At 41.6% G+C, this 26,801-nt stretch overlaps 1 protein-coding gene across 1 annotated transcript; it reads left to right on the forward strand.

Annotated features, from left to right (window-relative positions):
- Positions 1 to 825: 825 nt before the first annotated feature.
- Positions 826 to 26,334, forward strand: LOC148675407 (zinc finger protein 292-like). The gene is made up of 7 exons (XM_088623474.1): positions 826 to 1,027; positions 19,854 to 20,008; positions 20,971 to 21,049; positions 21,380 to 21,515; positions 22,781 to 22,983; positions 24,627 to 24,763; positions 26,145 to 26,334. Exons 1-7 carry the CDS (start codon positions 866 to 868, stop codon positions 26,332 to 26,334), a joined length of 1,062 nt encoding a protein of 353 aa, XP_088479600.1. The 5' UTR covers positions 826 to 865.
- The last annotated feature ends 467 nt before the right edge of the window (positions 26,335 to 26,801 follow it).

Genomic DNA, 26,801 nt, shown 5'->3' on the forward strand with positions numbered 1-26,801 from the left:
AGAAAGCTTTAAGAAGATGTCCAGTGCATTGACTTTGACAGTGCCTTTGAAGATGTTGAATATTTATATCGACTCCCATCCTGTCTTCTTCATTCAAAACTGAAAAGGTTAACTTGTTTCAGCCTTTTCGCCTGTCAGTGTAGGACACTTCTTTGAGTGTCAAAATGCATCTCATTGCTCTTCTCTGGACTGATAAAAGATTGTATTGGGTTTTTGCCAAAGCCAAAACATTGTATACAATTTGAAATCATTATATCCACACAAAATTATAGCATATTGTGTTCAACACAAAAAAAAACTAACAGGTAATTATATTGTACCAATGCTACTGTTAAATTACCGTTAACAATACCAATCCTGTAATAACTGAAAGTAGCTAACGTTTTAACTTTCAAACCAGAAATTAATCCTGATTTTACGTTTTGAAGGAGCTGGACACCATTTGCCGTCATTAAAAATATGCTTTTATAGCTCGAATATATTTGTTGTACAGTCAGTGAACGAAATAGCTCCCTGTTTGCAAGAAAGGTGTTGCTGCTTAATTACACCATATGTTTTAATAGCAGTCAGCATCGCAGGGAAAAGTATGTCTTCTGGGGCCACATGTTTTGAAATGAATGACACATACTTTGTGTACGTTTAAGAACGGCGAGTATGCTATGCTTTCTCCCAAAGCACGTCTCTAGATAACAAAGGACCATGACCGTGTCCCAGAAAAAAAAAACAATCACAGCTGACTTTGATTCACTCACGTGATTTGCTGAAGCTGTGGTCACATGACCGTGCGCCGGGGTTGGCGTAGCTGTGCGTCGGAGTTGCGGATCACGTGAGGTTGTGTGCGTACGCGGCGGAGTTGGGTGTGAAGATGGCGGACGAGGAGGCCGAGCGGGATCACAGTCCACAGATCGGTACCAGCGCTGCGATTGTGGCTCTCAGAGAGCGGCTGCAGAAGCTGGCCACCGAGCTTAAGGACAGCCGGGAGTCTGCCGTGCAGTCCGCCGCTCAGTACTGCCAGGATTTCTGTCAGGTTAGACAAACGTTTCTTAAACTATTCGTGCGTGCAATCGCATCCAAAATAAACCCTCAGAAACCAGATCGTTATTATTAACCAAGCTCATTGCTGAGGAGGGGGTTGCCGGAGCCAAAGAGGGGGAGGTGCTCCTTTGTGTAGGTATAGTAAAGAGGGCAGAAAAGAAAATCCCAAGCACCGAGGCGTTATTTTCCATTTTTCCCCCCCAATGAGCAGCTGCAGCCTTGTGCAGTGTGTGTTGTCGCTGCACGTCTGTTTTGATCTGCAGAAGTCAGGAGTGCAGAGCCGAGCGCCGTGCATTTTCCCAGCTTTTTGTCCTGTTCCCAGTCCTGGTGGTAGCGCTTGCCAGTCCCAGCGTGAATTGAGTTGCAGCTCCATCAAGCGATTTTTTCAAGCGCGTAGCCGTTGTAGCGCTTTGCCTTCTGTAACCCGATCTGCAGGACGTGCTGGTGTTTTACCCCGAGTCAGTGTGCTCGCGTACAGATCATTAAAGCCCCCAACTGCGTGAAACCTGGATTCGAGGCCTCCAGGATGTGTTGTGTTTTCGAGACATTTTTATTGAGCAGGGCAGCGCATTCCGGGCTGCTTGGAGGAAGAGCACGACTGTGACAAAAGATCACGACTGCGAGGCGTTTCTTGTAAGGGCAAACCCCGCAGGTTATCTCTAAAATGGTTGAGGGTTTTGTCCTGGCGTCCGTGTTTGCCTTCTGGAGAACCGTCATCATCCAGTGTACCTTTCCCGTGTGTGCCGTCCATCGGCCTCGATTAACACAGCAGTGGGCATGGGAAGGTTTTGGGAGAGGGACTGGGACAAGGGTGAGGCGTACGTGCTGACCCCCTGGAGTTTTAATTTTTACTGACCTACATTCATCATGGAGTTCTTGGACGTTCAGTTTCGCCCTAAGATCCTTTGTACATGTAGTCCGTGTAGCTTGTGTCCTCTTGATGGCTGCATGCGTGTTTAATAGCAGTTATATATTTACTCATCTAAGTGTATGTATTTGTGGTTCTACGCGTGCATTTAGAATAGCTAACAACACCAAACTGATCAGGATGCCTCGAATTTCACAAGTTGTTTTTCCCCCCTATCGTGCAGCTAAAACCTGGGGTTTTAACAAATTCAGCTGCTCTTTGTGAAATGTGTAAAAGGTTGTAAAACTGTACCACTGATTGTAAAATAGTTTCAATGCTATATGGCTACTTTGTTTTTACCATGCTTTGTGTTCTGTGGCTCCAAGGCCATGATCTCTTTTCATTGTTAGATCTTGCAGTCAGTCAGCAATTTCAAAATTGGGCCTACAACTCTCACTTGAATGCTCTGACTTTCAGTTTTCATTTACTATATTCATCTGCCCCTGTCACATTGAGATATACCAAGAAAGGTGCATTATAAAATGAACTATATTGACCCTTACTATTTTTGAGGCATGACTTAGAAAACAATAAACATTTTAGAGGAACATGCATTCTATAAATCAATGCCATAAAGAGCATTTTTAACGTTTGTTTCAAAATGTTTATAGTTAACCTTGATTTGTAGGTTGCCTGTTGCTTGAATTGTGATATTGTTTATAAATGTCATTCCTAATTTCTAAGCAAAGATCAGACCTTCGTTTAATTCTGTCATGGAACTGGATTTTGTATCTGAGGTTACGCAGTTTAAAGCTCTCTAGCAGCACTGCCTAGTCATTCCATTTTAATTTTATGTTGATAATTACAAGCTTTTTCTTATTTAATATTGGCTCTGAAGTGTAATTGATTTTGAGTGAGAAATTAAACCTTTTTTCTGTAGGTGTCAGGCAGTTTCTAGAATTGCCATCATTGTGGTTTCCTGCTCAAAGGCTATTACAAAGTAAAAGCCGTAAGGAACACTTTAATTAAAAAGGTTGTTCTGTAACATTGTCTAGCTAGACTCCGTATTTTTTAAATCATGCTTTGAATAGATTCCGGTTTTCTAAACGTATGGCCATTGGAGAATTTTGTACTGTTCACTTGACACTGTGAAAAAGTTACTTGCTGTTCAAGCAGCAACATTTAAAAAAAAATGAACATATACTGGAATGCTGACATGAGTCAAGAAGAAAGGAGCTTGACTGCTGGGGAGGGAAATAATTCAATTTTTTTTCAATGTTTTACCCCCACTTAAAAAGTGGTGTTACTGATTATCCTAGAACACACACAAAATCTCATCAGACATACGCAGCATGGTCTGTGGAACAAGTCATGACCCAAATCTGAATTAATTTATCTATATACAAAACTGCGGATGGGGTAGGACAGCTTGTTGCCGTAGTGCAACCTTTGTGGTCTTGCTGTTCAGTCTCCTGAAATCCATCAGAAGGTGTGGGCCATGTGCAAGAGGCTGGCAGTGTGGAGCAGTGGTTAGGCCTCTGACTCGGGGAAGGTCAGGAGTTCACGTCCTGGGTGGGACACGGCTGCTGTGCTTTGCTGAAGGAGAGAGCGTTCAGATTGCTGCAGTAAAGCAGAGCAATTCCAAATCAGTAGGCTACTCTCCAGGTTGTCTTTAAAAAGGAGAATTTGGACTCAGCCAGCTGATCTGGTTAAATAAAAGATTGAAATGTTGATCAGTCTGCCTCAAAAGTTCTCTAACTTGTCAATGTGTTCCATATAGTGCCATAAAAAAAACAACTTTTATGGGTTTTATACCAGGAATTCCATTTTAATATTATTTAGATGTGAAAAACTGGGATGCTGTGATCCTTTTGTTCTGCAGCCTCTATTTAAAAAAAGTCTGGAATAAAATGCAATCGGGGGGAAAAAAGAAATTATACATTTTTTGCAATTGTAGTGTTTATATTGATTGTGGCTTGTACTGTTGCCTCGAGAGAGTCGGGCTGTAAGTCTACAAATTTATAAAGAAAAGTGATTACTTTTATAGATGATCAAATATTGTTTTCATCATAGAGGCTTTCCACCTGCTAATACTGCAAACGCCTGCAGTGCTACCTGTTCTCACTGGTTATTTTAGTAAGCTGACAGAACGTATAGGAAATCAGAATACTATATTGTCCTTAGGCAGTTGGTGTAAAGTTCATATCCTTGGAAGGTGTCAAAACGGAAGGTCTTACATTTGTCAAATTTGTCTTCAGGTGAGAATCTACATCAAGATATCATAGTTCACTGCTCCCTCAGTTAAAAGCTATTTAAATGCATGCAAACATTTTGTTCATTAATTGAAGCCAAATTACATTGTAGGTTAGTTTTAGGATAACCTGCAGCATATTCAAACAGTAGAATAAATGTTTATAAACGTTTTCTTCCCCCAGTCTTCATGACCTGTTGCATATGCATTATAAGGGGTGCCAATGCAATTTCTGGTCTGACATACATTTTGTGTCCTTATAGCTCAGTAACCTGTAAATACTGGTAATAGTGATAGTGCTGCTGCAGTGTTTCTCAGCACTGGTCCTTAAGGGCCACGAGATCTTGAGGTTTTCTTCCCACTTTGGATTCTAATTGTGCAGTTGAGGTCTTGCCCTGTGCCTAAAGCAGGTAGAATTATAAAGAGCCTAATAAAAACTCCTGAGCTCTGGGTTTCAAAGTGTGGCATTGGACACTGGTTTGGTGTGTTTAGATGTCTTGCCGAAACTACAGAGGTGTGATAGCCAAGATTCTGGATGTTATGTAATGTAAGGGGTATAACCTCGGTGTACCGGCCAAATTTCCAATTGGCCCTTACCAATCATGGCCTCCTAATAATCCCCATCTATGAATTGGCTACATTACTCTGCTATCCTCCCCACTGATAGCTGATGTGTGGTGAGCGTTCTGGCGCACTATGGCTGTCGTCGCATCATCCAGGTGGGGCTGCACATTGGTGGTGGTGGAGGGGATCCCCATTACCTGTAAAGGGCTTTGAGTGGAGTGTCCAGAAAAGCGCTATATAAGTGTAAGCAATTATTATTATTATTATTATTATTATTATTATTATTATTATTATTATTATTATTATTAATGATAACTTGATAAAAATGGTGGTTTCAGGTTTCCTGAAAAAACGTTCAAATTTACAGGTGTAACAGGGTCCATAGTCATAACCTGCATGTTAATAAAATCTACTTCATAATAGTGTCATCAGACATGCTGTGTTAACGGCTTACAATATTAATATTGCATGTCAGGACGAGGTCTAACACTTGAAAATCTCTATTCTGGAGCCTATGGACCGAAGGACCAAGTGTGTCCTCGGACAGACTTTAGTACAGATCGTTCTGTTGTTGTCTTTATTGAAGGTTGTCAATTTTCTGTTTCAGCTGTATAACTTGATTGGGTGCATCTGAACAGGATGTCAAAAGGTCACACGTCCTGTGATGTAATCAGTTTTCAGGAAAAGAGTTGCCTCTGGGAATGGCACGCATGCTTGTGTTTGTAAACTGTCTACATTGTTACTCCAGAATGCAGATTTGTTTCACGTATGACTTAGCTTAGATCAAGATGTTTAATGTAGTAATAGGTTTGTATAAACTCTTTAGTTTCAGAATTATCTGCAGACAGTAAGGGTGATGGTAAGAGTAAATTGAATAATTATTCTTTATTCAAGCAGCATAATAGCTGGTGTGCTATTAGTTTTTGTTACTCTTATTATCTTTACTAAATTTATCATTTTAAATGTCCTTCGAGCCAAACTTTCAACTTCATAAAGGCAGTCTTCATTAACTAAAGTTGAAAGATGATGCTTTAATCAATTTTGTGTCACATGAATGACCCAGAAGACTTCCAAGTTAAAATGCATCATTTGTGTTCTTGCTTAGGGAAAATGAACTGGCAATTGATCTGTGACAGCAGAAACAAATGTGCTGTTTTTTCGCTTTGTTTCAAAGGATTGGTCGACTGGTATCCTGCTGCTGTGCAAGACAGCTCCTACAGCCTAGCAAATTTAGTTCGAATCAATCCGTCACTGACCAGAAAGCTGCTTATTCCAGGTTCAGACGCTGCAGATGTAATGATCAGGCCAGGAGTTCCCAGTTGGCTGAGCACCAGTCTAAGCGGAGTTATCTAAAGGACCAACCAGATTGCAGAAGGGATACTTTTTTGGGGATCTCGGCATCCTTGGGGCGGAGCGGTGGCTCTGTGGTTAAGGATCTGCGCCTGTGGTTGGAAGGTTGCCGGTTCAAATCCCGCGGCTGGCAGAGGAATCCTACTCCGTTGGTCTCCTGAGCAAGGCCTTAACCCCAACTGCTCCAGGGGTGCTGTACAATGGCTGACCCTGCACTCTGACCCCAAGCTTCTCTCTGTCTCATGGAGAGCAAGCTGGGGTATGTGAAAAAGACAAATTCCTAATGCAAGAAATTGTGTAATAATAAAGTAAATTGAGAGTAAAGTGATCCTTGGATGTCCAGATCTCCTGAATATCTAGAATTTCCGAGTCTACATTCAGGATACAGTTTAGCGGTGTGTGTCTGTGTGTCTGTGTGTCTGTGTGTCTGTGTGTCTGTGTGTCTGTGTGTCTGTGTGTCTGTGTGTCTGTGTGTCTGTGTGTCTGTGTGTCTGTGTGTCTGTGTGTCTGTGTGTCTGTGTGTCTGTGTGTGAGAATGATCTGTGGTTTTGTTGGTCAACATGGGGTGATAGTGTTGTAAGCGAAGAAACAGTTATTTATTTAGTAAAAATGACAGATCAGATACTCTCTACTGGACAGGTTCCGTGTTTTGCTAAGCACACTTTGCCTCCCTCATTTTTAATAGCAGTACTGTTGACAGTCAGGTAATGAAAAGAGCAAAAAATCTGCCACGTTGTACAATAACAGGGATTACCAACTGAAGTGAACTGCGCAAAACTTTTACTCAGCCATGTACTGTGAGTTAAATTAAATCATCACCAAGGATTTATTTTCTGTTTAATTTAAATAGCTTCTTAAGATTTATTGTTTATTTAAATGCTTATTTTCTGTCTTTTTTTCAAGTAAATAGATACAAATAGAAATGTTTTGCCTGGAGAGCGTATCTTTCCTTCTCGACACAATTTTTCAATTAAGGAACTCGCTAATAGCACTCTGTATTCGTTACAGTAAAAAACCCTGCCTTATGAATCCATGCTGCTATGTTTGAAAATATATGCATTTCATTTCGCTTATACGATGTCTTGATGATGATGATAGCTTCTTTAGTGCTTGTCTGGACACTCCACTTGAAGCGCTTTACGGGTAGCAGGGTCACTCTTCCCCCAACACCAGTGTGTAACCCTGTCATAGATGGGGATTATTAGGAGGCCATTACTGGTAAAGGCCAGGGAGAAGTTTGGCCATGACACCTGGGTAATACCCTACTGTGAAATGCCCTGGGATTTTGAATCACCACAAAGAGTGAGGACCTTGGTTTTACATCTTATCCAAAGCATGTTATGTATTTGAGTGGCCCCATCATTATACTGGAGCATTAGGACTCACACAGACTGCAGGGTTTAGCGCCCCCTACTGGCCCTGCTAACACCTCTTCCAGCAGCAGCCTTAGCTTTCCCAGGAGTCTCCCATCCAGGTACTGGCCAGGCACGTATCTGCTGAGCTTCAGTGGGCTGCCCGTTGCGAATTGCAGTTTAATATATCTGCCGGCGTGGGTGGTTAAGGATATCATTCACATTACTATACCGGCAGTGTTTTCAAAAATGTGCATCCTTTCACAGTTGTTTGATGCTATTTCCAAAATATCCAGCATATCGCCTTCTTGCCTCGACTCGGTGCTGGGCTTGCACTTGTAATGTGGCATGAGAAACTTTCTATTGAGATGTATTGTGGGCCCACTTTTAAGTCTGTGGATCAACAATAAGAACGTAGCAGATCTCACAACTCTGATATCAGTGCAGGGAAGAGTAGCCAACTACATTATGGAGTTGAAAGGAATGTCCCACTCAGAAAAACTGATTTTTTTTTAGTCTTGAACAGTGAAAGCTAAGAGGGAATATGATGTGAGTGTTCAGAAGTCTGAAAAGCGTTGACAAAGTCAGCCCGTTGGACATCTTCTGAATCGGTAAATTCACCCAAGATAAGACAGAAGTGTATTTAAAACTGAGAACAAGAGGAACCTTTTAACCAAAATGGGCTTCAGGAGTCTGGAACGCACTACCCAGCTGCGTTATTGGAGCTGATGCCTTGATTTGGTTGGACAAGACCATCAGATTACTTGGCTGCTAGCAAACATGAACTGGATGGGCCGGAGGTCCTCTCATTTGTAATCTTTACCTTAAATACTGGAGGTATGCAGAAAAGCATGAGAAGTAAAACAGGAAAAGATATATACGAGACAAGAATGCATGGTTTCATTTTATACGTTTTGCCTGTGAGCTCTTTACGTGAAACAATAAGCTGGTATCCAACACTTGGTCCTCTATGTTCAAGCCCCTCCTCTGGGATGCTGGACATGGGCCTCTGACAGTTTTTTGCTCAGTTTGTAGCGCATGTTCATTTGTCGTGGTAAATACAGTTTACAGACCAGTGTGTGACATAGATCCCAGATGGAAGTGGAAGGTCTTGAATGACACTTGCTTGTCAACGTGAGAGATGAGAATGATCCAGCTGAAAGGTTAAGTGATCCATGTGACATGGCAGTGTAAGAATTGTTATGGAAGAGCATTGCCAAAGATAAAAACAAGCAGACTCCAAAACAAAGTTGCCGATATACTGAGACTTAAATAAGCCTGGCAACCTGGAACCCACTGATGTTTCTGAACCTGGAGGGAGACCTCCTCCTGAGAAAGCAGTAAAGCTCTTTGAGTGGAGTGTCCAGAAAAGTGCTATATAAGTGTGAGGAATAATAAGTTAGTGAGGGTAAATGGATAGACCCTGAATACAGTATTGCAGGGCCTCCCAGCCCTGCACCTTGGAACACACACACACACACACACACACACCTACCTGCTGGTTTTTGTTCAGCTTGAGTTCTTTAATTGAATCCTTAATTGAACTAAGAAGCCTCTTGATTGTACCATTTTTTTAATAGTCAGAAGTTGGAGATCCAAATTTACTTCTGAAATGCTATAGTTCCGATGTTCCCTGCAACATGCTTGGGAAAAGGAAATTGTTTAAAGAGGTTAAATTAATCCTATTAGTTCCCATAAGGAATCTATTATGTGACTGGGACCTGAACTGGAATTAGGTTTTGGAGCTGTTTCAGAGTGTAGTTCCCCTGTCGCCTCCACTGCGCTATGCCATTGTTGTAATGCCTCATTTGTGCATGCCAGCATTGCATGTGAAAACTGGCATGCCTCTATTTGTCGGCCCCCCATTGCAGTTTTTCTAAGTTCAAGACCATAAGGGGGCAAGTGTACTCATTGTGCTCGCCCTTGTACAGTGAAGCAAGAGCAAGAGGACACCGCTAGAAACAGGGCACTACACGTAAATATCACAAGGCATCTGTTACACAGAGGAGCGTGAAGCCAGTCACCCAGCGGTTCGCACCGTTCAGCTGCCAGCAGGCAGGTGTGCAGGGTGGCCTCCTCTCGCCTGCAGTCTGTTCCTGTATTCTTCTAAAACTCATCATTGCAGTCCTGATACTTAATAATGAAGCTATTTCACGCTGGGGTGAAAATGGTTTCATCTTGCATTTCTCTATCAATAATGCAGCTTTTCACAATTTGTAACGAAGTTGTCTTTCTCCATTTATTTACTAATTAGTCATCGCTGTTGTCGGAGAATACTGATGGGGCTACTTTGTGCTTAGTTTGAGTGTTTCTTAATTAATTCTAATAATGGACTAAAATTATTTTTCCAGATAACTGGATTTCATTACATTAAGTGCTGTAGAGATGATGTTGTGACTTAAGTTTGAACACTAGTTATTATATCTCTCCAGGAGCTGCACTTTCTCACAGCACATTTTTTTTCTGCTGCATACAAATCTCTTATTAAAATTGTGTTGCTGCTCGGTGTTTTTGCATCAGTACATATAACGGGGATAGGGGGAAACTCCACTCCTCGAGAGCTGAGACCCTGCGTGTTTTACTGTTTTTTGTCAATTAGCAACCAGCAAACGCCTGAAAAAAAAACTGGTGAATTTTGCAAATAAAGATCAGCTGTAATCGGATTAAGTGTTCCTCTTACCACTATTGAAAGTCAGCAGTTAGTGATTACTGAAGAGATTTATGATGATGTGTGGAATGCTTTGCGTCTGAAGGTTTCCCTGTGACCACACAAGAGAAATGAAAGTCCTGTTGGTGACTTTGAGCGAATTTGTGCCAGTTTCCTATTTTTAGGGAAAACATTTTGCAGCTCCAACACCACCACCATTTGGGTGGTAGCAGCATAACTGTGAAGTCACGTGCCGAATCGCACCGCTTTCCCCGGTTGATGCTTGGTGGCGCTAGACCTCGGGGGGCTGCAGAGCGAAGAGCGATGTCTGGACACTGTGCTTCTGTACACGGAAAGCCACTTGTAGTGAGGAAGCTGGCCATATCTACCGATACGCTCCTACCAAGGTCTAAAAATGCCCCATGTTATTTATTAAGCTGTATTTATGCCCTGTTTAGAAAAGATATTATTTCCCTGAAGTAATACCTATTGTAATAGGACTGTACTTGGGAACGCCAACGCAAAACAGCTGTCCAGAGCAAGACGAGCGTGTGGGAATACCCTCGCTGTCCTTTCAGCGGAGGCGGTAGCTATGATCAGAAAACGCAAGACAAATGTTGTGCGGGCGGCCTGCGAGATTGCAGAACTTCCGCTTTTATCAAGCGAGCAACTGTGGAAAGGTTCCTCCAGTGTGAGCGTGCTGCAGCTCTGGATCTGTGGGGGCAGACCCATGTGGCCCTGCCAGCGCAAGGAAGACCCTAATGGCACTTGCTGGAAACGTGCCCTGCAGAAGTCATTAATCATGGCCTGCATCAGGGAAAGCCGAACCTCGTTTTGTTGTATTTTGTGTGGCAGTAAATTTGTTAGAATCAAAATTGCTTAGCATGGTAGAGGCATTGAACTTCTAGCGTGTACCTCCCTTGCTGTTCTGTCTTTCGTGTTTGTGCTGCGTTTTACCTTTACTTTATGTATCGCTGTGTAATTTGTAAGTCACCCATGAAAACCGGAGTAGACAAAAAGCAGCATGAGATAAACTCGGCAGAGGCAGCATCTGTTCCAGTGTGCGAGCTAGTCGAAATTAACTGCAGCCCACGGACGCCGAATTGCTCGTTTCAAGTAGGCTCAGGGTGGCGGGGCGAGGAGAGTCGCGTGCCTGACCGCAGGTAAAGGCCACTGCTGCGCATTATTCACTCTGTCTGCTGTCCACGTCGGCAACTGCTCACTTTCTACAAGAAGTCATGATTCAAGAAGTCAAGAAGTCAAAATCGCCTCTTTTTTATTATTTGCGTGATATACAGTAGTTACGCTTAAGACTTGCCAGTCGCAATGGCAGTACAGTCTTCCCTTGCAAGCCATGAGTTTACTGAATGCGAATTTTGTTCTTTATGCCCACTTGTCTACTGCAGCCCGTTATATGAAAGTAAACGTGAACTGACATGCCTTTAGATGTCCTTTTAGATGTTACCTCTTGCGGGTGCACATTTTAAGAGCTACACGCGTTCTGTTGTACAGTATTACGTTTTGGTAGCTGATTGTACCATGCGGTGAAAGTGATTAAAACAGAGTATTTCTCAAAATATAATGAATATAAAGTTCATAAGTCTTTGAAGGATATGAGAATGAGGGGAGGCATCTGGGGTTGCTAAGTTTGCAATGTCAGGGACATCTTTAGAGGCTGCAAAAGAACAAGTAATAGGTTTATTCCATGCTGAAAAAAATAAGAAAGAAAACACGTTTCGGCCGTGGAGCCTTCTTCAGGTGTCTTTTTCTTTTTCCTTCTTCTTTTTTTCAGCATGGAATTAACCTTTACTTGTTCCATTGCAGCCTACGCGTGCTGACGCAGCCGCCCACCTGAATATCTTTAGAGGATGAAATGAAAGTTCTTGATTGATAAGGAGCAGGAAGGTCAAAGCAGTAGTGCTGTTGGTAGACTGGGTGTTAACAAATCCACAGCAATAAAGAAAAATGTGACTGCTGTCAGAGCCAGTGTTGCCAGTAGTTTATGAGCTGACACTGGCTTTGTACTGGGGTGAATACTGGAATGTATATAGCAGTGTTGTAAAACAGACTTGTAGGATTTTTAAAAAGAATTGTTTCCAGCTGAGCGGAAAGCATTCCAATCAGACGAAACTGCTGCAGGAGTGATTTTCAATTTTCAGATCAAGTTGTTGGTTTCAAATGCTTGTACAAGATATATTTTTATATTGCCATTAATCAGAAGGTGCACCATGTTGGCACCTATGAAACCTGCGAAAGTTTCTTCACTGTACTTCCCAGCAGTAAAGGGAGCCCAGAGGGTTGCTGAGCGTGTCAGTGCAGCTGTGACATACTGCGGGTGATATTTTCAGAATTTGGAGAGCTAACGAGGAAAGATCTGTCCTTCTTTTAAATGTGCTGCTGTCTCGAAACGTGTTGTTTGCAGGGCAGAAAATGCACTGGTTCGTAATGAAGATGTTGAGATGTTTTATTTTGAACGATTTAAACCACACAAGCTGAGCTGACCTCCTGAAATACAAGTTGGGTGAAAATTAAAGAAAAATAATTTCATGCTCCTGCAAAAAAGAACCAGACAACTGTATTTTGAAAGCAAAAACCCTAACAATCTGAAGTCATTAATTTTTGGTAGTTATATGTTCATACAGTTAAGCTCTTATTCAAGGTATTTTACAAGTTCTGAAAGCTATTTCTCTTAAAGGCTATGTGAAGGATATCTTGCTTTATGGTTTTCTTAACCGCTGCAAATTGAAAATGCTTTATTTGACGAAGCAACCTGCTGGTCTCTGCAGAAACCCAGAACTTCACTCCTCATTTTCATTATTGTGTTAATTAGCAATGAACTGTACGCACCAGAGTCTGTACTGCATCAAATAACTGTGAGTGTGTTGAATATTAAATCAATACTGGTATTAAACTTACATTGTATTAGAAATTGCAGACGAGGATTCTCAGTATTCTAATTCCTTTGAAAGACGAGCATGACTCACAAGTACAATGCATCACTAAAGGATTTTTCAAAAACACAGGATGTAAGTTTGTAGGGGCTTTATTCTTACAACCCCCAAGGCACAAATAGAAATTCAAAGGCTTTCTCATGTATATTTGTATGCTGTGCGTTCTTAGCATAATAAAATAGTGCAAAATATTGTTTGTGTATAGGGAAGAAATTGTTTGCATTTTAAAAACATCTGCTAGACGCAGAAAGAAAATTGCAGTAAACATATTATCGGGGCATTATGTTTGAAAATCAAATTATTTTAGCTCAAGTAGCACTTCAGTTTATAAGATCACTTTATTGGCCATATACAGTTTCTTGCATTAGGAATTTGTCTTTTCACATACCCCAAATTTTTTCTTCATGAGAGACAGACAAGGAGAGAAGCTTGGGCTCAGAGCGCAGGGTCAGCCATTTATACGGCGGCCCTAGAGCAGTTGGGGTGAAGGGCCTTGCTCAGGGGCCCAATGGAGTAGGATTCCTCTGCTGGCCGTGGGATTTGAACCGGCAAGCTCCCAGCCACAGAGCCCACATCAGTCAATCCAAGTCATGTGCTCTGACACAAGCCCTTTTATTAGCGTCCCAGTGTAAAAGCAAACTGTTCTGATTTTTACATGAGCTCTCTTAGGTGCTCCTGAAACTCTGCAACAGCTTCATGGTCAGAAGATTCCCTACTGCAGAATCCCTACTGTTTTACATTGTGGAGGCTGAAGCACTTTGTAATGTTGTTGAACCAGCCTCTGTGGCTCCCTTCTCCCCCTTAACAAGTTGTCGCAGCAAGTGGAGAGTTTTTTCCACTGCCTGAACATTAAAGATCCCATGGAACTTCTGAAAACAGTAGAAATGTTACTACAGTGTCCAGGTTGAATTCTACTCCCAAGTTTTCTAAAGATCCCCCTGAATGATGAGGCAGCTGGAGCATATTGGCTCCAGTTACCCTGGTGTATAAAGTAAGGAGTTATTAGATTCCGCTTACACTTTTCATTCCAATATCAGTAGAATAATACATTTAAACCACATGTCCCTTATTAAAGTGTGTGAAGTTACTTGGTTGTATCATGGAAGTGTTGTATCGGACCTTCAAACGCCTTGAGTTGTAATGCTCTATAATTTCATTGTTAAGAATGACAGGAAATGGGTTTTAAAAAGTATAATATTGAAATTGCATTCCAGAGAAGCTGAGAGCTTTATGAGCTCATTATAACATGGTCCTAACAGAGATGGGTTCTTCATAGCGTTTTTTTACCAGTGAATAATACACGAGGGCTTGACGTTTATTGGGAATAGTTCCAATACTGATACTGATGCATAACTCTTTGAGGGGAGAACTGCAATATCCATTTCTCAGATCGTTATTAAATCTCAGAAACAAATTCATGCATGGTATTGCAAAATTTCACAGATTCCCAATTGAGCACAAAACCCTGAACTTTGTGAGCGTACCGCAGTTCAACCTGGTTGTCACACACACTTGGTTTTGCCACGAGCGAGAGTGAGAGTTTACGAGAAGTGACGTGAAGCGGCCCTTCCTGCTCACTAGTCACTGTGATGACTGATGTACTGTAATGTACAATTGTACTATAAGTACAGGTTGTGCATCAGACATTTCACTGCAGAAATGTGCCAACATGAACTGCATGCAGAGTTAACAAGTAAGTAGTATTTGTTAGCAAAACCATCTCGAAGTCGGGAGCAATACTTCTGTTGGATTAAAAGCGATGTATTCACAAGCCTGCTTGTTTACAATGTGATGGGGCCGCTCCACGTCATCAGACGTCTTGTTGCCTCATTCTGAATTGCAGAACATGGCGCTGAGCATACCGGGAGTCAATTGGGTGTTTAACATGTTGCTGTGTACATTTTATTTTTATGTGGTGAACTGCTCTGATCAATTCCAATTCTTTCTCACCCCGAAATATGAAAATAGTTGCACTATCCCTTTAAAGCATTGATAAACAAAAGGCTTTACTGCCACCGGTATCTACAGGACACTCGCCAGCCTTCACAGATGTTATAATCTGCATCTTAACATCCATGTTGTTAATCTTGATATTTTTGCCACTTTTAATAGCAGCTTTCCTTTTGGCCTGCAAAGTCTAAAAAATGCAAAAGAAAAGGGAAAACAAGGCAAAAGGGAAGCGCTGGAGCAAACAGTGTTGGCTGAAAGGCTTCACACTGCGCTTGCACTCTGGAAATGGTCCATAACACTGAAGGGATTTCCATCACGCGTGTACCTCCTGGATACTTCAAAGACGGGCGTGTTTTTATTTTTATGTTTTTCATCAAAAATAATTAAAAACAGCGTTCTAAAAGATGTGCGTATAGTGTTTAACGAAGATATTGGAGAAGGGATCTGCATCGCCATGCAAGTTGTAGTGTAACAAGTAAAGATTAATTCCACAATGAAGACTAAAAAGAAAATATTGTTGCTGTGACATCTAAAGAAGTCTCTATAGCCAAAACGTTTTTCTTTTTCACTTTTCAATGTTTCAGCACTTTTTTTTTAAACATAGGCATGGTACACAAGGGAGATCCTGGGACATAAATGGTCAAATATGTATGGTTATTTTCTTTGCTTTCCATTGTAAATCCGTCTGGGGCGAAGGTTTCTGTGTTGTTGGTGAAAATTGCTTTATGTAAATCCTCTTTTCATCCGTGCATTCAGAACAGAAACTGGAGTTTCTGCCTGGAGCCCTTTATCGTTGGGCAGCCTGTATGTAGTTTCTCAGATGTGCTCCAGAGGGAGTGTTTGTCTGAGAAGACAGTCGGCGAAAGCAGTGCGCTCGTGCTTCAGTGGCATGTCTCAGTGTATTTGTCTATTAATTAAATAAAACAGGTTAATTACAAAAATCACAATAAGCGGATATTTTCATTGTTACTTTCTCTGAACTGCTGGATGAGATCATAGCCACTGAACCAGCTACAAGGGCAGTCGTTCTGCAGCCTCTCTGAAACACATCATAAACACTTGGATATTGAATATTAGATCGCTTGCTACCTTCTTTGCATGTAGCAGTCGATTTTAAATGAGGTTTTACAGTTTGACTCTGGTGCCATTTTCCGTAGCCTTAATGAACTGTTTTTTCTAAAGCTTCATATCACAGCCAGCAAGCTTCATTGATCACGTGGGTGAAGCAGGCCATTGCCATCAATACTGATCAGAACGAGACCTGCAAGCCACGCTCCTCGGGGGGAGAGGTGCTCTTCTGCAGCTGCTGATGTGTGGTTCAGTGGATCATAGACAAAAGGAATTTGCTCCGAAGGCCCTGCAGCTGCCAAGGAAACAAGTAAAATGGCAGTAAAGCCTCAAGCTGCTCTCTAATGGCCATTTTTTTTCTTACACTTCAAAGCAGACCAGCTTTGCCTATCCGCCTGCGTTTCTCTGGGATCGCGTTGTTGCTGTCATGTCTGGGCTGAGAGAGGCATGGAGGAAAGACTCCCTTGCCTAGTGCCAAGGATGCAGAAACATGTAAAGCTCCTTCATAAATTAGTTTTTCAGACCTAGCTGTCTACTAAAGATGGTACGATGGGGGGGGGAGGTGGAGACGCACTCAGACATTCAAGGCAAGTCAGTGATAATTGTAAAGTGGCAACTTGAAAATTGGTATTGAGGTATTTACATTTTATATTATGTAAACTGAGATTTCAGCTCAATTAGATTACATTTTACAGATAGTGGGCAAACATGAGCTGAATCAATGTAAAGTCACTTAACAGGGTTTGGATCCAACCTAGAGTCTACAGGCATCTGGGATTTCCAGAGGAGTGACGTGGCCACGTTCTTCCAGGAGAAACGCATGCTCGATTGGCGGAGCTGGAAGCTGCTGTGTCAGGGGTCGGTCTAGAAAGTCCCATCAGTGCCGGGCTAGGTTCAGATCTGGAGAAGGAGAAGGTCATGGCGTGGGAAAACATCAGTGTCGTGTTCTTCCAAACACTGGTTGACCGCACGTGCTGTGTGGGTGAGGGCATTGTCACCCTGGGGGACACCCAGGAAAAATGCTGCAACATGGGGTGAAGCTGATCACTCAGTATCATTAGGTAGCGATTTGCATTGATCTTGTGTGATGTCTGATGAAAGAATGAGAACACCCAAACCATCCCTCCTTAATCGGACTTGATTGAAAGAATGTTAATTCAGTAAATCTTGACGTATTTTCTTAGATTTTAAAAGGACATTTGATTTACGGTTAGCCTAATATAGTGTCAGAACACAATTTTGGGTGTCTAAGGATAGAACTTTTCTGTTAAATGTTTTAAGCATTTTGTTATTATAATGCACTTGCGTGGTTGTGTAGAACTTCCATTTGTAACATGAAGAAGGATGAAGAAGATGCATTCCACAGGAAAACCAAATTATACTTCTCGCCAATGAACTATTTGAAAACGCAGATTGGCAAGTCTGTCATTTAAGCAGAACTTGTAAATCAAGGCCCTGTACAACAAAAGAAAAACAATGACAGGAGTAATGGTTATAATTCCCAAATGCCATCTTAAATATTGGAAGATTTTAATGAACTTATTTGTTCATTTTAGTTAAGAGAAAAGCACTGTTAAGCGGTTTAGAATTTCTAGATTTTCTTTTAAAAAAAGGATGATTTGGTGGCTGTTTATAAAACCTGCTAGTGTCCTACTCTGTCCTACCAGGGTTGGAGAGGAGAGTAGAGAGAGTCGAGTAGAGGAGTTTATTGCCATATGTACACCTGCATTGGAATTCTTAAACACGCTGATCTCTTGGGACATACACAGTACCACGGACAACACCACACAATGTAGAAGGTACATTACAAACATAATAAATATTAACAACAGGAACAATAAATATTGTAGTACAATAAATACATATTAGTGAGAAACAAATATGGTAGACCATGCAAAAGTGCATAGTGCAGGTTTGTAACGAGTCTGAGACATGCAGTTAGCTGTTGAGGATGCGTACTGCAGTGGGAAAGAAGCTGTTCTTGAGTCTGTTGGTCCTTTGCTTTAATAGTGCAGTACTGCTTGCCAGAGCACAGGGAATGGTTGGGATCCTGAATGATGGATCGGGCTCTGTTGAGACAGCGGATGATGTGAATCTCCCCGATTGATGGTAAATCACATCCTGTGATCCTCTGTGCCATTGCGACAGCCCTTTGTAGTGCATCTCCGTCATGCACGGCAGTACTGCTGTACCACACAGTGAAACCACTAGTGAGGGACAACACTTTCTATGGTGCTGCAGTAAGGGTTCATGAGGAGCTGCTTCCCCGTACCGGATGTTTTTGAGCACTGCAGAAAGTGCAGGCGCTGTTGTGCCCTTTTCAGACTGGCTACAGTGTTGAGTCCAAGCCAGGTCAGTGGAGATCTGCAGGCTGAGGAACCTGAAGCAGCTGACAGTTTCCACTGCTGTGCCATTGATGCTGATTGGGGCATCTGGGTCTCCTGAAGTCCACCTTCAGTTCTTTTGTGTTGGTAACATTCAGGGCCAGATTGTTGTCAAGGCACCATCTTGTAAGAAGCTCCACCTCACTCCTGTATGCGGACTCATCATTGTTGTTGATCAGCCCAGTAATAGTGGTGTCTTCCCAAGATAAAGATCTGCTGCTGTTTTACTTAGTTTCATTTAGAATGTTTTTTTTTTCTCCCGGTTGTAATGTGTTGCTAATGGACTGACTCCATCACTGTGTATTTTTATAATCTTTTCTTAGTGATCTGGTCACGTGGAAAGCAATGTTCATTTTATATGACTTGCATGGCAGTTGCCACAGTTTATCAGCAGTTGTACATAATTATGGCATTAATATATATCGGTACATCTGTATGAAATATATCTTGTCCCTTGAGTGGGTTATACTCAGCAGCTCTGGCACATTACATATTTTATTGCTCGTCTGCAAGAGCTTAGGAAGTTGCCTAATCAGCAGCAACCAACCATCTTAAAATACTCTGAATAGAATCTCTGCCCGTTTTCTCTCTGCGGTAGGTAAGTTTCATAAGAGGTGCTAAAACTGCTTTAATAGAACAGGTTCTGCATTACATAGGATTATTACGTGTAACACCTTTTTAAGAGCGGAGAAGGAATTATGTGAACATTCCTGTCACATAGTTTCTGTTTAGGCACTGGAGTGTGCAGCAGGTGAAAGAGGAGCTTGATGAGTGGGTGTGTGTGTGGGTTGGAGGAGTTGTTGCTGTGAACCGAGATGTAAAGAACAAAATCGCAGTTACTTGTTAGACAGTCAGAAGATCATCACGTCGCTCTCTGTGATGGCTTATCCGGGTCCGGGGCTCGGGGGAGCCAGAGCCTCTCCTGGGTAGCAGTGAGCACAAGGCCGGGAACATCCTGGACGGGATGCCAGTCCGACTCGGGCCCCACTCGGACACAGACCCTCGCATCAGGACCGCCAGTTAAACTACCAGTACGTCTTTGGACTCTGGGAGGAAACCCACATGAAACTCCATGTGGATAACACTGCAGCGCTGGGGGCCTGGGTTCCATTTTTAGGATGCTAACCGCTGTGCGCCTGTGCTGAGCTAGTCGGTAAATAAGGTGGGACAAAAGGTGAAGCTCATTTTCTTTCCTAAAGGCTAAAGTGGCACAGCTGGATTCAGCCTTTTTGTTTGCTGCTCTTTACCCTTCATTCCCCAACCAGTATTTTCATAATTCTGCTTCATCTTACTGGTAGATCACCAGCCACTACTGTTACATGAGTAGACAGGAGTGCATGTATCCCATCTGAAGCTAGTGTGGAGTTGCTCGCTGTAACTTGCTTAGCTTTTTTTTCCGTTGGTTGAAAGCTTCTGTTCAGCATGTGACGCTGTGCGCTGTGTCCTCTCCACAGACTTTGGTAGAATACGCCGGGCGATGGAAGATCTCGGAGGATCCCCTGCCTTTAGTGGAAGTGTACATGGTGGCCATCCTAAGCTACGCTCAAGCACGCCACTATCTCACCTCCGAATGCGAAAATGTATCCCTCGTACTTGAACGGTTAACATTGTAAGTATTTGTCGTTCACCTTCTTTAATGCTTGTGTGAAACTGTGTGGTAGTGGTTTACGGTAGTGTTTTATTTGCCATGCACAAGGTTTACTACTAAAAGCTACTGTGCACAGTTTTCAGTTTACTTCCAGGTTGTGACGGCAGCTGGTGCAAAATGAGCATTTGAAGAGGAAAAATCTTTCTGATTTTAGTTTAGTTAAACCCAGCAAGTCATTTCTTTTAATGACAGTGTATTGGAATGGGAGCCATTGATTCTATAAGTCTATTAAAGGGGAACTTAATTCATTTAAATAATGACTTTGAACAGGTCGTTATGGTTTCCCAGTGAAATGCATTTTAATTAGTTTCTATTGTTTTTATCATCCAAGCAAGTGAAGGTATTGTTTTGTGATTCCTGTTTTAGCTTCTCAAAAGCCTGTTGCCTTTTATCATTAGACTGCAACTTAGCTGCTTAAGTTGTGGCTTTGGGACTTTTTCCCCATCTGCTCTTCCTTGTTGAAAAGTATCCAGCCCCACACCTCAGCAGCATGTTTCCCCATCTTGTTGCAAATTGCACTTTCTAGAGAAAGATTTTCATTAGACGATTCCCAGGGCTGGTGCAAAAGTACTAATATCCAAGTATGACAAAATGGGTATTTGGTATACTTTTTATCTTATGCCTGATTGTAATTCTGAGGCACATCCAGAGATGCATCTCCCCTCTAGACATTAATTCAGTGATGTAAAGAAACATTGAAGCCAAATCAAACAAACATGAAAGCATCATCAGGACTTTAATTTTGTTGTTGTTTTAAGAGAAAAGTTGATTGGTTTTGTCTGCCAATCAACCAAGACCTCCTTCTCAAAGCTCGAATTGTTTTTGTCTCTGAAGCAGGGGTTCCTTTAACCGTTCGTGCTGCCGCACAGGGAAAAGTCTCTTTCAGAATTTGTGGGCCTGATGTTCATTTGTTTTATTTGAAGGAGCTGTGTTGAGCTTCTGCTTTCACTGCCAGAGGAAATCCCAAATGCCTTATGGCAGGAGTTTCAGTTTTCAGTGCAGGTGAGAGCTTCATAATCTGTATTTTTTTTGAAAGTGTTATATAACTGTATCACTCAGTTGGTCTGGGATTTAGTTTTAAGTTTGTTTTTCATTAATGCTTATTTATACCTGTTCAGGGCATTCTGCCTGCCCCCACTTTACGGCTTAAAAATAGGGTCTTGGAAATATTTTTGATGAGCTCTGTTCTAAAAAGTATTTGAGTTTCAGTTTAAGTGTTTTTTTATGTGAGCATGTGAGATGTTGTTATTTTGTTGAAACATGAAAACTTAATGCTTTGGGCCGATGATGTCGATAGTTATACACATAACTGTCTGTTTTGTCTCTCTGCAGAAGGCACACAGTTTACTTTTGGACAGTGGGAACTGTGAACTGCATATGCTCTCATCCATTGCTAAGGAGAGGGGTGTATGGGCAAATGATACATTACAGTCCATTCTTTCAAAGGAGACACCAGAAGTGGAAAAGGGTTGGTCTAAGCTTTTGTATGAGTTATTTACTTAAGTTCTGTATGTCCGTACCTGAGCAGTGCCATGTAACTGCAGCTGAGACTTCTCAAATAGCACTGTAGTACTGGCGAGGGCAGGAGTGGGCATGAGTTACCCAAGTTCGCCTCAGCTCTCTTGATGGCAACTCCTGGGATCTGTTGGGTGCCTGCAAACCTGCAGCTTACAATGAGATTTCAACATGCCATTCAGAAACATTGGCACATTATAGGAGTGTGCCCACGGGTCCTAATGGTCTCCACTCACCTCCGTGACAAAGGAGCAAGTTGGGGTTAATTCCAGCCTGATCAATTCATCCAGGCTTATTTGTCTTTCGCTTCATAGCAGTGACAATCGAAGATCTCTCCAAGATGATAGTTTCTTATTTAACATCTCATGCCCATGAATATGGTGACTTTCCTGTCCGCCTTCTTTTTACAGGGGTGTTAGGACATTATTCCAGAACGTGTTGGTTGTCTATCCTCCAACATTTCCATCAGCTCTAAAAACCCCTTCATTCATTTATAGCTTGCAGCTTTTCACATTTTTCCAGGAATTCGTCTTCCAGGTCTCAGGCTGTTAGGGCACTATCGTCTGGTTTCCATTTCCCCTGCACCCTCACCTCTCCCTCACCTGAAGAAAGCTCAACAACCAAAACCACATTTTTTTTTCTTTTTCTACTTTCCAGCGTGGAATTAAATTTCTTTTGCTGCATGAAGTTTGACGTCAATCCCCAATCAAACTTCTTATAGCTAACGGGCCAGGTTAAAAGCGGTTAGTAGTGGAAAAGGGGTAATTATCGTTTATAAAAATGGCTTTTCCAGAACTTAGTTCATAAGAACTAAAAAATGCTCTTAATGTCTTTGGGGGAAAAATGAATGTTATAGGTTAGTAGTGATTACATACTGTGGAAATGTTGTAAAAAAAACTCTTATAGTTATGCTGTAAACCTTATAACATAATGAGAGAAAAAATACAGTAATAAAATACAGGTTGTCTTCAACCTGTTTCAGTTAATGGGTGTATGCTTTTTTGACTTTATGCTGCAGACATTTCTTGTGTAAGTGGGGAAAAAATACCTGTACTTCTGATTTTCTTAATTCAGAATTGTTTAAGAAGAGCTTTAATTGTGCAACAAGTATTCCTGATTCTCAGCATCGGGGATGTTGCTGCTTCTTACGGACGCCTGTTAGTTACAGTGTTGCTCGGGTTTCCATTCCACGTCAACAGTCTTCTTTTCTCTCCTCAGTTCGGGAGTTCCTTGAACAGGAAGGTGCAGTTCTGCTGGATATGCGGGTAAAGCACCTTATCAAAGAGAACCACATCGAAAAGGCGGCTTTGGTAGCGAAAGTGTGCGCGGAGCACCCAGAGTTTGGGGCAAAGAGCAGCTTTAAACAGACCTACCTCGTCTGTCTCTGTTCAGTAGCTCCGCGAGAGCAGGTCATGCAGGAGGTGAGTGAACCACCAGTGTATCTAGCGGCCTGGTCATGCTGAGGGCTTGTGAACTACCCGTGCAAATATGAATATCAGCAGGGATTAAATTCTTTTGGAACATTTAATTCAAATGTGTTTGTTGAGTGCACTTGCAGATCACAATTGTGGTGCAAGGCTGCGATGTGGCATTTTGTCCACCTGGGTTCGGCTCCCATGCAGTTAAGCGGAAGCTTTCTTTCTGGTTTCCTTTGGTTTATTTGGTGCTTCTCAAGTAACTGCCAAAGAAACGTAATATACCTCAAGAAGTTTGTGCATTTCTCCGGAAATCAGTATCCTTTTGAGGCAAACTCCTGAGCGGTTCCTGAGTTGTGAGATGCGAATGGAAAAGTGAAGGCAGGTATTGTAGAGGTCTAGCCTTTCGCCATAAGCTTGCCAACCACGTTGGTCTTTATAGAAGAGACAGTGATCCCTAACCGTGCGATTGTGAAAAAGATTTTTTCCATCTTGTGAAAACAACTGATTCTACATTATCGTAAACTTACATCTGTTTTGTTGCGCCTAAGAATGTATGTGCTGAAGCAGTAGATGAGTAGTCACCAGTCCTGGCCCCAGTGCCCCTCACACCTGCTGGGTTTCATTCCGTGCCACTTTAACGAGATAATTGAAGTGTTACCTGGTCTAAGAAATTGCTTTCTTCGGATACTTGCTTTTTGTTTCTATTTGCAAGTTTGGGATTTGATTTCACTTACAAAATACAGCAGTTAAAGCGCCAAGATCTTTTAAGAGCTGGGAGCAAACAGTTCAAATTCATCTTATTGTTATTCTTAGATTAATGAAGGTTTGATTGTGTAACTGAGGGCTCGGCTGGAACATAAACCATCAGGTGTGTGGGTTACCAGGACAGGACTGGGAGCCACTGCAATAGATCATACTTGATATTGGGGTGTGACTGGGATGACCTCCAAGTACTAACCAAGCAGCTTCATACCAGAAGACACATGCTGTTAAAGCAATACATTAATCCTGAGATATTAATTGGTCCCCTGGCAGCCAAAGCAGCAGTCAGAAAAACGTTTCAAAATCATCTTCTGAACTGCCTACCTTGTTGAGTTTAGGTCCTTTAAAGCCAGCACTGCATGTAAGGATGACACCCTTCCACCTTTTGGTTTGCTGTTTAGTGCCACCCGTCTCCAAGTGAACTGGAATTTATTTTGTTTTTGTGTTGCAAAAAATTGAAAATGTTCTGTCTTCAACAAACTGAAGGCACATTTTCAAATTCGATCCGTTACTTGGTTTGATTGACATTTGGGCGCGATAACGTGGCTGTCAGGTGTTTCACATGCAACTCCAACTGAACTACGGTCAATCAGAGTAACTGTGAAACAGTCTCGGGGAAAAAAAACAGGTTTAGATGGAAATGTACTAAAATATTTCTGTTTTGGTTTGAAACGATCTGCAAGAATTGAGATTGTTAAACCTGCTAGGACCTCATTTTATCTATCTTCTTCCTTGGCTTATGCTTTGGCGTTCAGAAATGCCCACTGTCAGGAAGTTATTTTTAATTGCTTTTCGGATTCCAAGGTTTTCCATCACTGCAGTTACAACAGACTTGTAAATGGACTCATTTTTCATGTATTCCATTACCTTCACCCTCAAAACAGATTTCTGAAGTGGACTGTAAAGATGCACTTGAAATGATCTGCAACCTGGAGTCTGAGGGAGATGAGAAAGGTGCTTTGAGCCTGTGCTCAGCCTTTCTAACTCGGCAGCTTCTCCAAGGAGATATGTACTGCGCCTGGTGAGTGACTGTTCTGGCAACCAGAGCTGAAAGATGAGTGTTATTATATGAGGGAACTCGCTGCAGGGAAGAGCACTTCATGAGAGACACAGTAATCTATCTTGTTAGTAATGCATGTTATGGATGGTATCTCTGGTATTCTAAGAGAAAAACTTTAATTGTAAAATGAGGTTAAATGGAAAATCATGGTTTAACCTAAAATTTTAAAATGTTCTTCATCAAAATGCTTTGAAAGGTGAAACTAAGAACTGCGCTTTGGATTATACAGTATGTGACTATTTCAAGCCCAAAGGAACAATTCATAGGTTTATTCCATGTTGAAAAGAGAAGAAAGGAAACACAACATTTTGGCTTCTTCAGTGCCACACCCGAAGAAGGCTCCACAGCCAAAATGTTGTTTCCATTCTTCTCTTTTCAACATGGAATAAACCTTGACTTTTTCCTTTGCTGCCTGCGCATGCTGACGCAGCTACCCACCTGAACTATTCAAAACCCAGTTGATCATCTGTTAATCTGTTTTAACAGTTGTTTCTTCATTCTTTAAAAAAAGATTTAAATAGTTAAGTGGAATATTAACTTCTAATTGCAGAATGTTATCCAGGTAAACTATGGGTCAAGCATAGTTGCTTTTTTCAGGCAACAGACACGATTTACAGATTATTCTGAACATCAGGATCTGGGAGGACAGGGTTTGTCTCCCTTCTGCCATCAACTCATCAGCTGTTTGACACCCTGGGGTATTAGTTACAGACCTTCCCAGGTCTCTCAGGGAATTCCCTGATGAAAAGTAAAGATTAAGTTTGAATCTCATGTGTTATGCCAGTATTCTTTCGAGCAGTCAGGGATAAATAAGCTTTCTGATATTAGAACGATGTTCTTTTTTCCTCCCCGAGGATTTATGCTTTGAATTTTACACCATAATGTTGTAGTTCAAAAAATATATTCAGCAGTACTTTAAATAAAGCTTAATTCCTTAAGCCTAATGTAATGCAGAATGGAATGGTAGTGTATGTTGTACTTCTGAGTTTTGTTTATTGCCTAGCAGTATTTTAATCAAATATTTTTGCTGTTTGAGTTATATTATGTTTGTCAATTCCAGGTTTACATAATCTTCCCACACCACGTGACACCCCCAGGGGTCAGGGATAGGGTTAGTTAGAGAACAAGTCAATTTTCTAAAGAGCGGAAAATGGTAGCTGGCCAGGTTTAGGGTTAGGGTTTGGTGTGATTTTTGTTTTTCTAATTCTCAGTATTTACAAAGGTTGTAGGATTGTGGGACTTGGATACTTAATAAAACATAAGAATATGTTCTGAAGAGATTTCTGTTTAAAAGTAAAAGGATCCCTGAATGTTTGAGTGTAACACAAGGTTTTCATCACAGGGAACTCACACTGTTTTGGAGCAAACTGCTGCAAAGGTTGGAACCATCTACACAAGTGTTTCTGGACCACTGTCGTCAAATGTCTCTACTTTCTAAGACGGTGTATCATATCTTCTTTTTGATCAAGGTTATCCAGTCAGAGGTGAGTTTTGAGTCATTCAGATTGCAAAGTTCATGTAAGAGAAGATAACTTTTTCTATGTATCGTATATATTTGAAGTGGAAATGATAATACTAAAGATATGATTAGAAAACAAGGAACGTAACCAGGCAATGAGCTAGTCTGCAGCACGAGTTGTATCTTATAGTCTCAAAGAAATGATTTTTCTCTGTAGCTGATTGTCATTTTGCATTTTAGACTAGGAAGTGCAGAAAGTGAGAATGCAATGTGAAGATACCACAAATTCTTAGATTTTATTCTTTGAAAGTTTTTAGCTACTAATTTAATGTTGTGTTTCACAGGTACAAGATGTGGGATTGCCAGTCTGCATTGAACTGTGTGTCAGAGCACTACGCTTGGAGACGGGTGATAATGCAAATATAAAAGCCACCATCTGTAAAACTATTTCCTGTTTGTTGCCCAATGACCTGGAAGTGAAGCGTGCCTGCCAGCTTACTGAATTCCTTTTGGAGCCTACTGTTGATTCATATTATGCTG

This window comes from Lepisosteus platostomus, chromosome 3 (genome assembly GCF_059453375.1).
Source record: "Lepisosteus platostomus isolate fLepPlt1 chromosome 3, fLepPlt1.hap1, whole genome shotgun sequence".
Taxonomy (NCBI): Eukaryota; Metazoa; Chordata; class Actinopteri; order Semionotiformes; family Lepisosteidae; genus Lepisosteus; species Lepisosteus platostomus.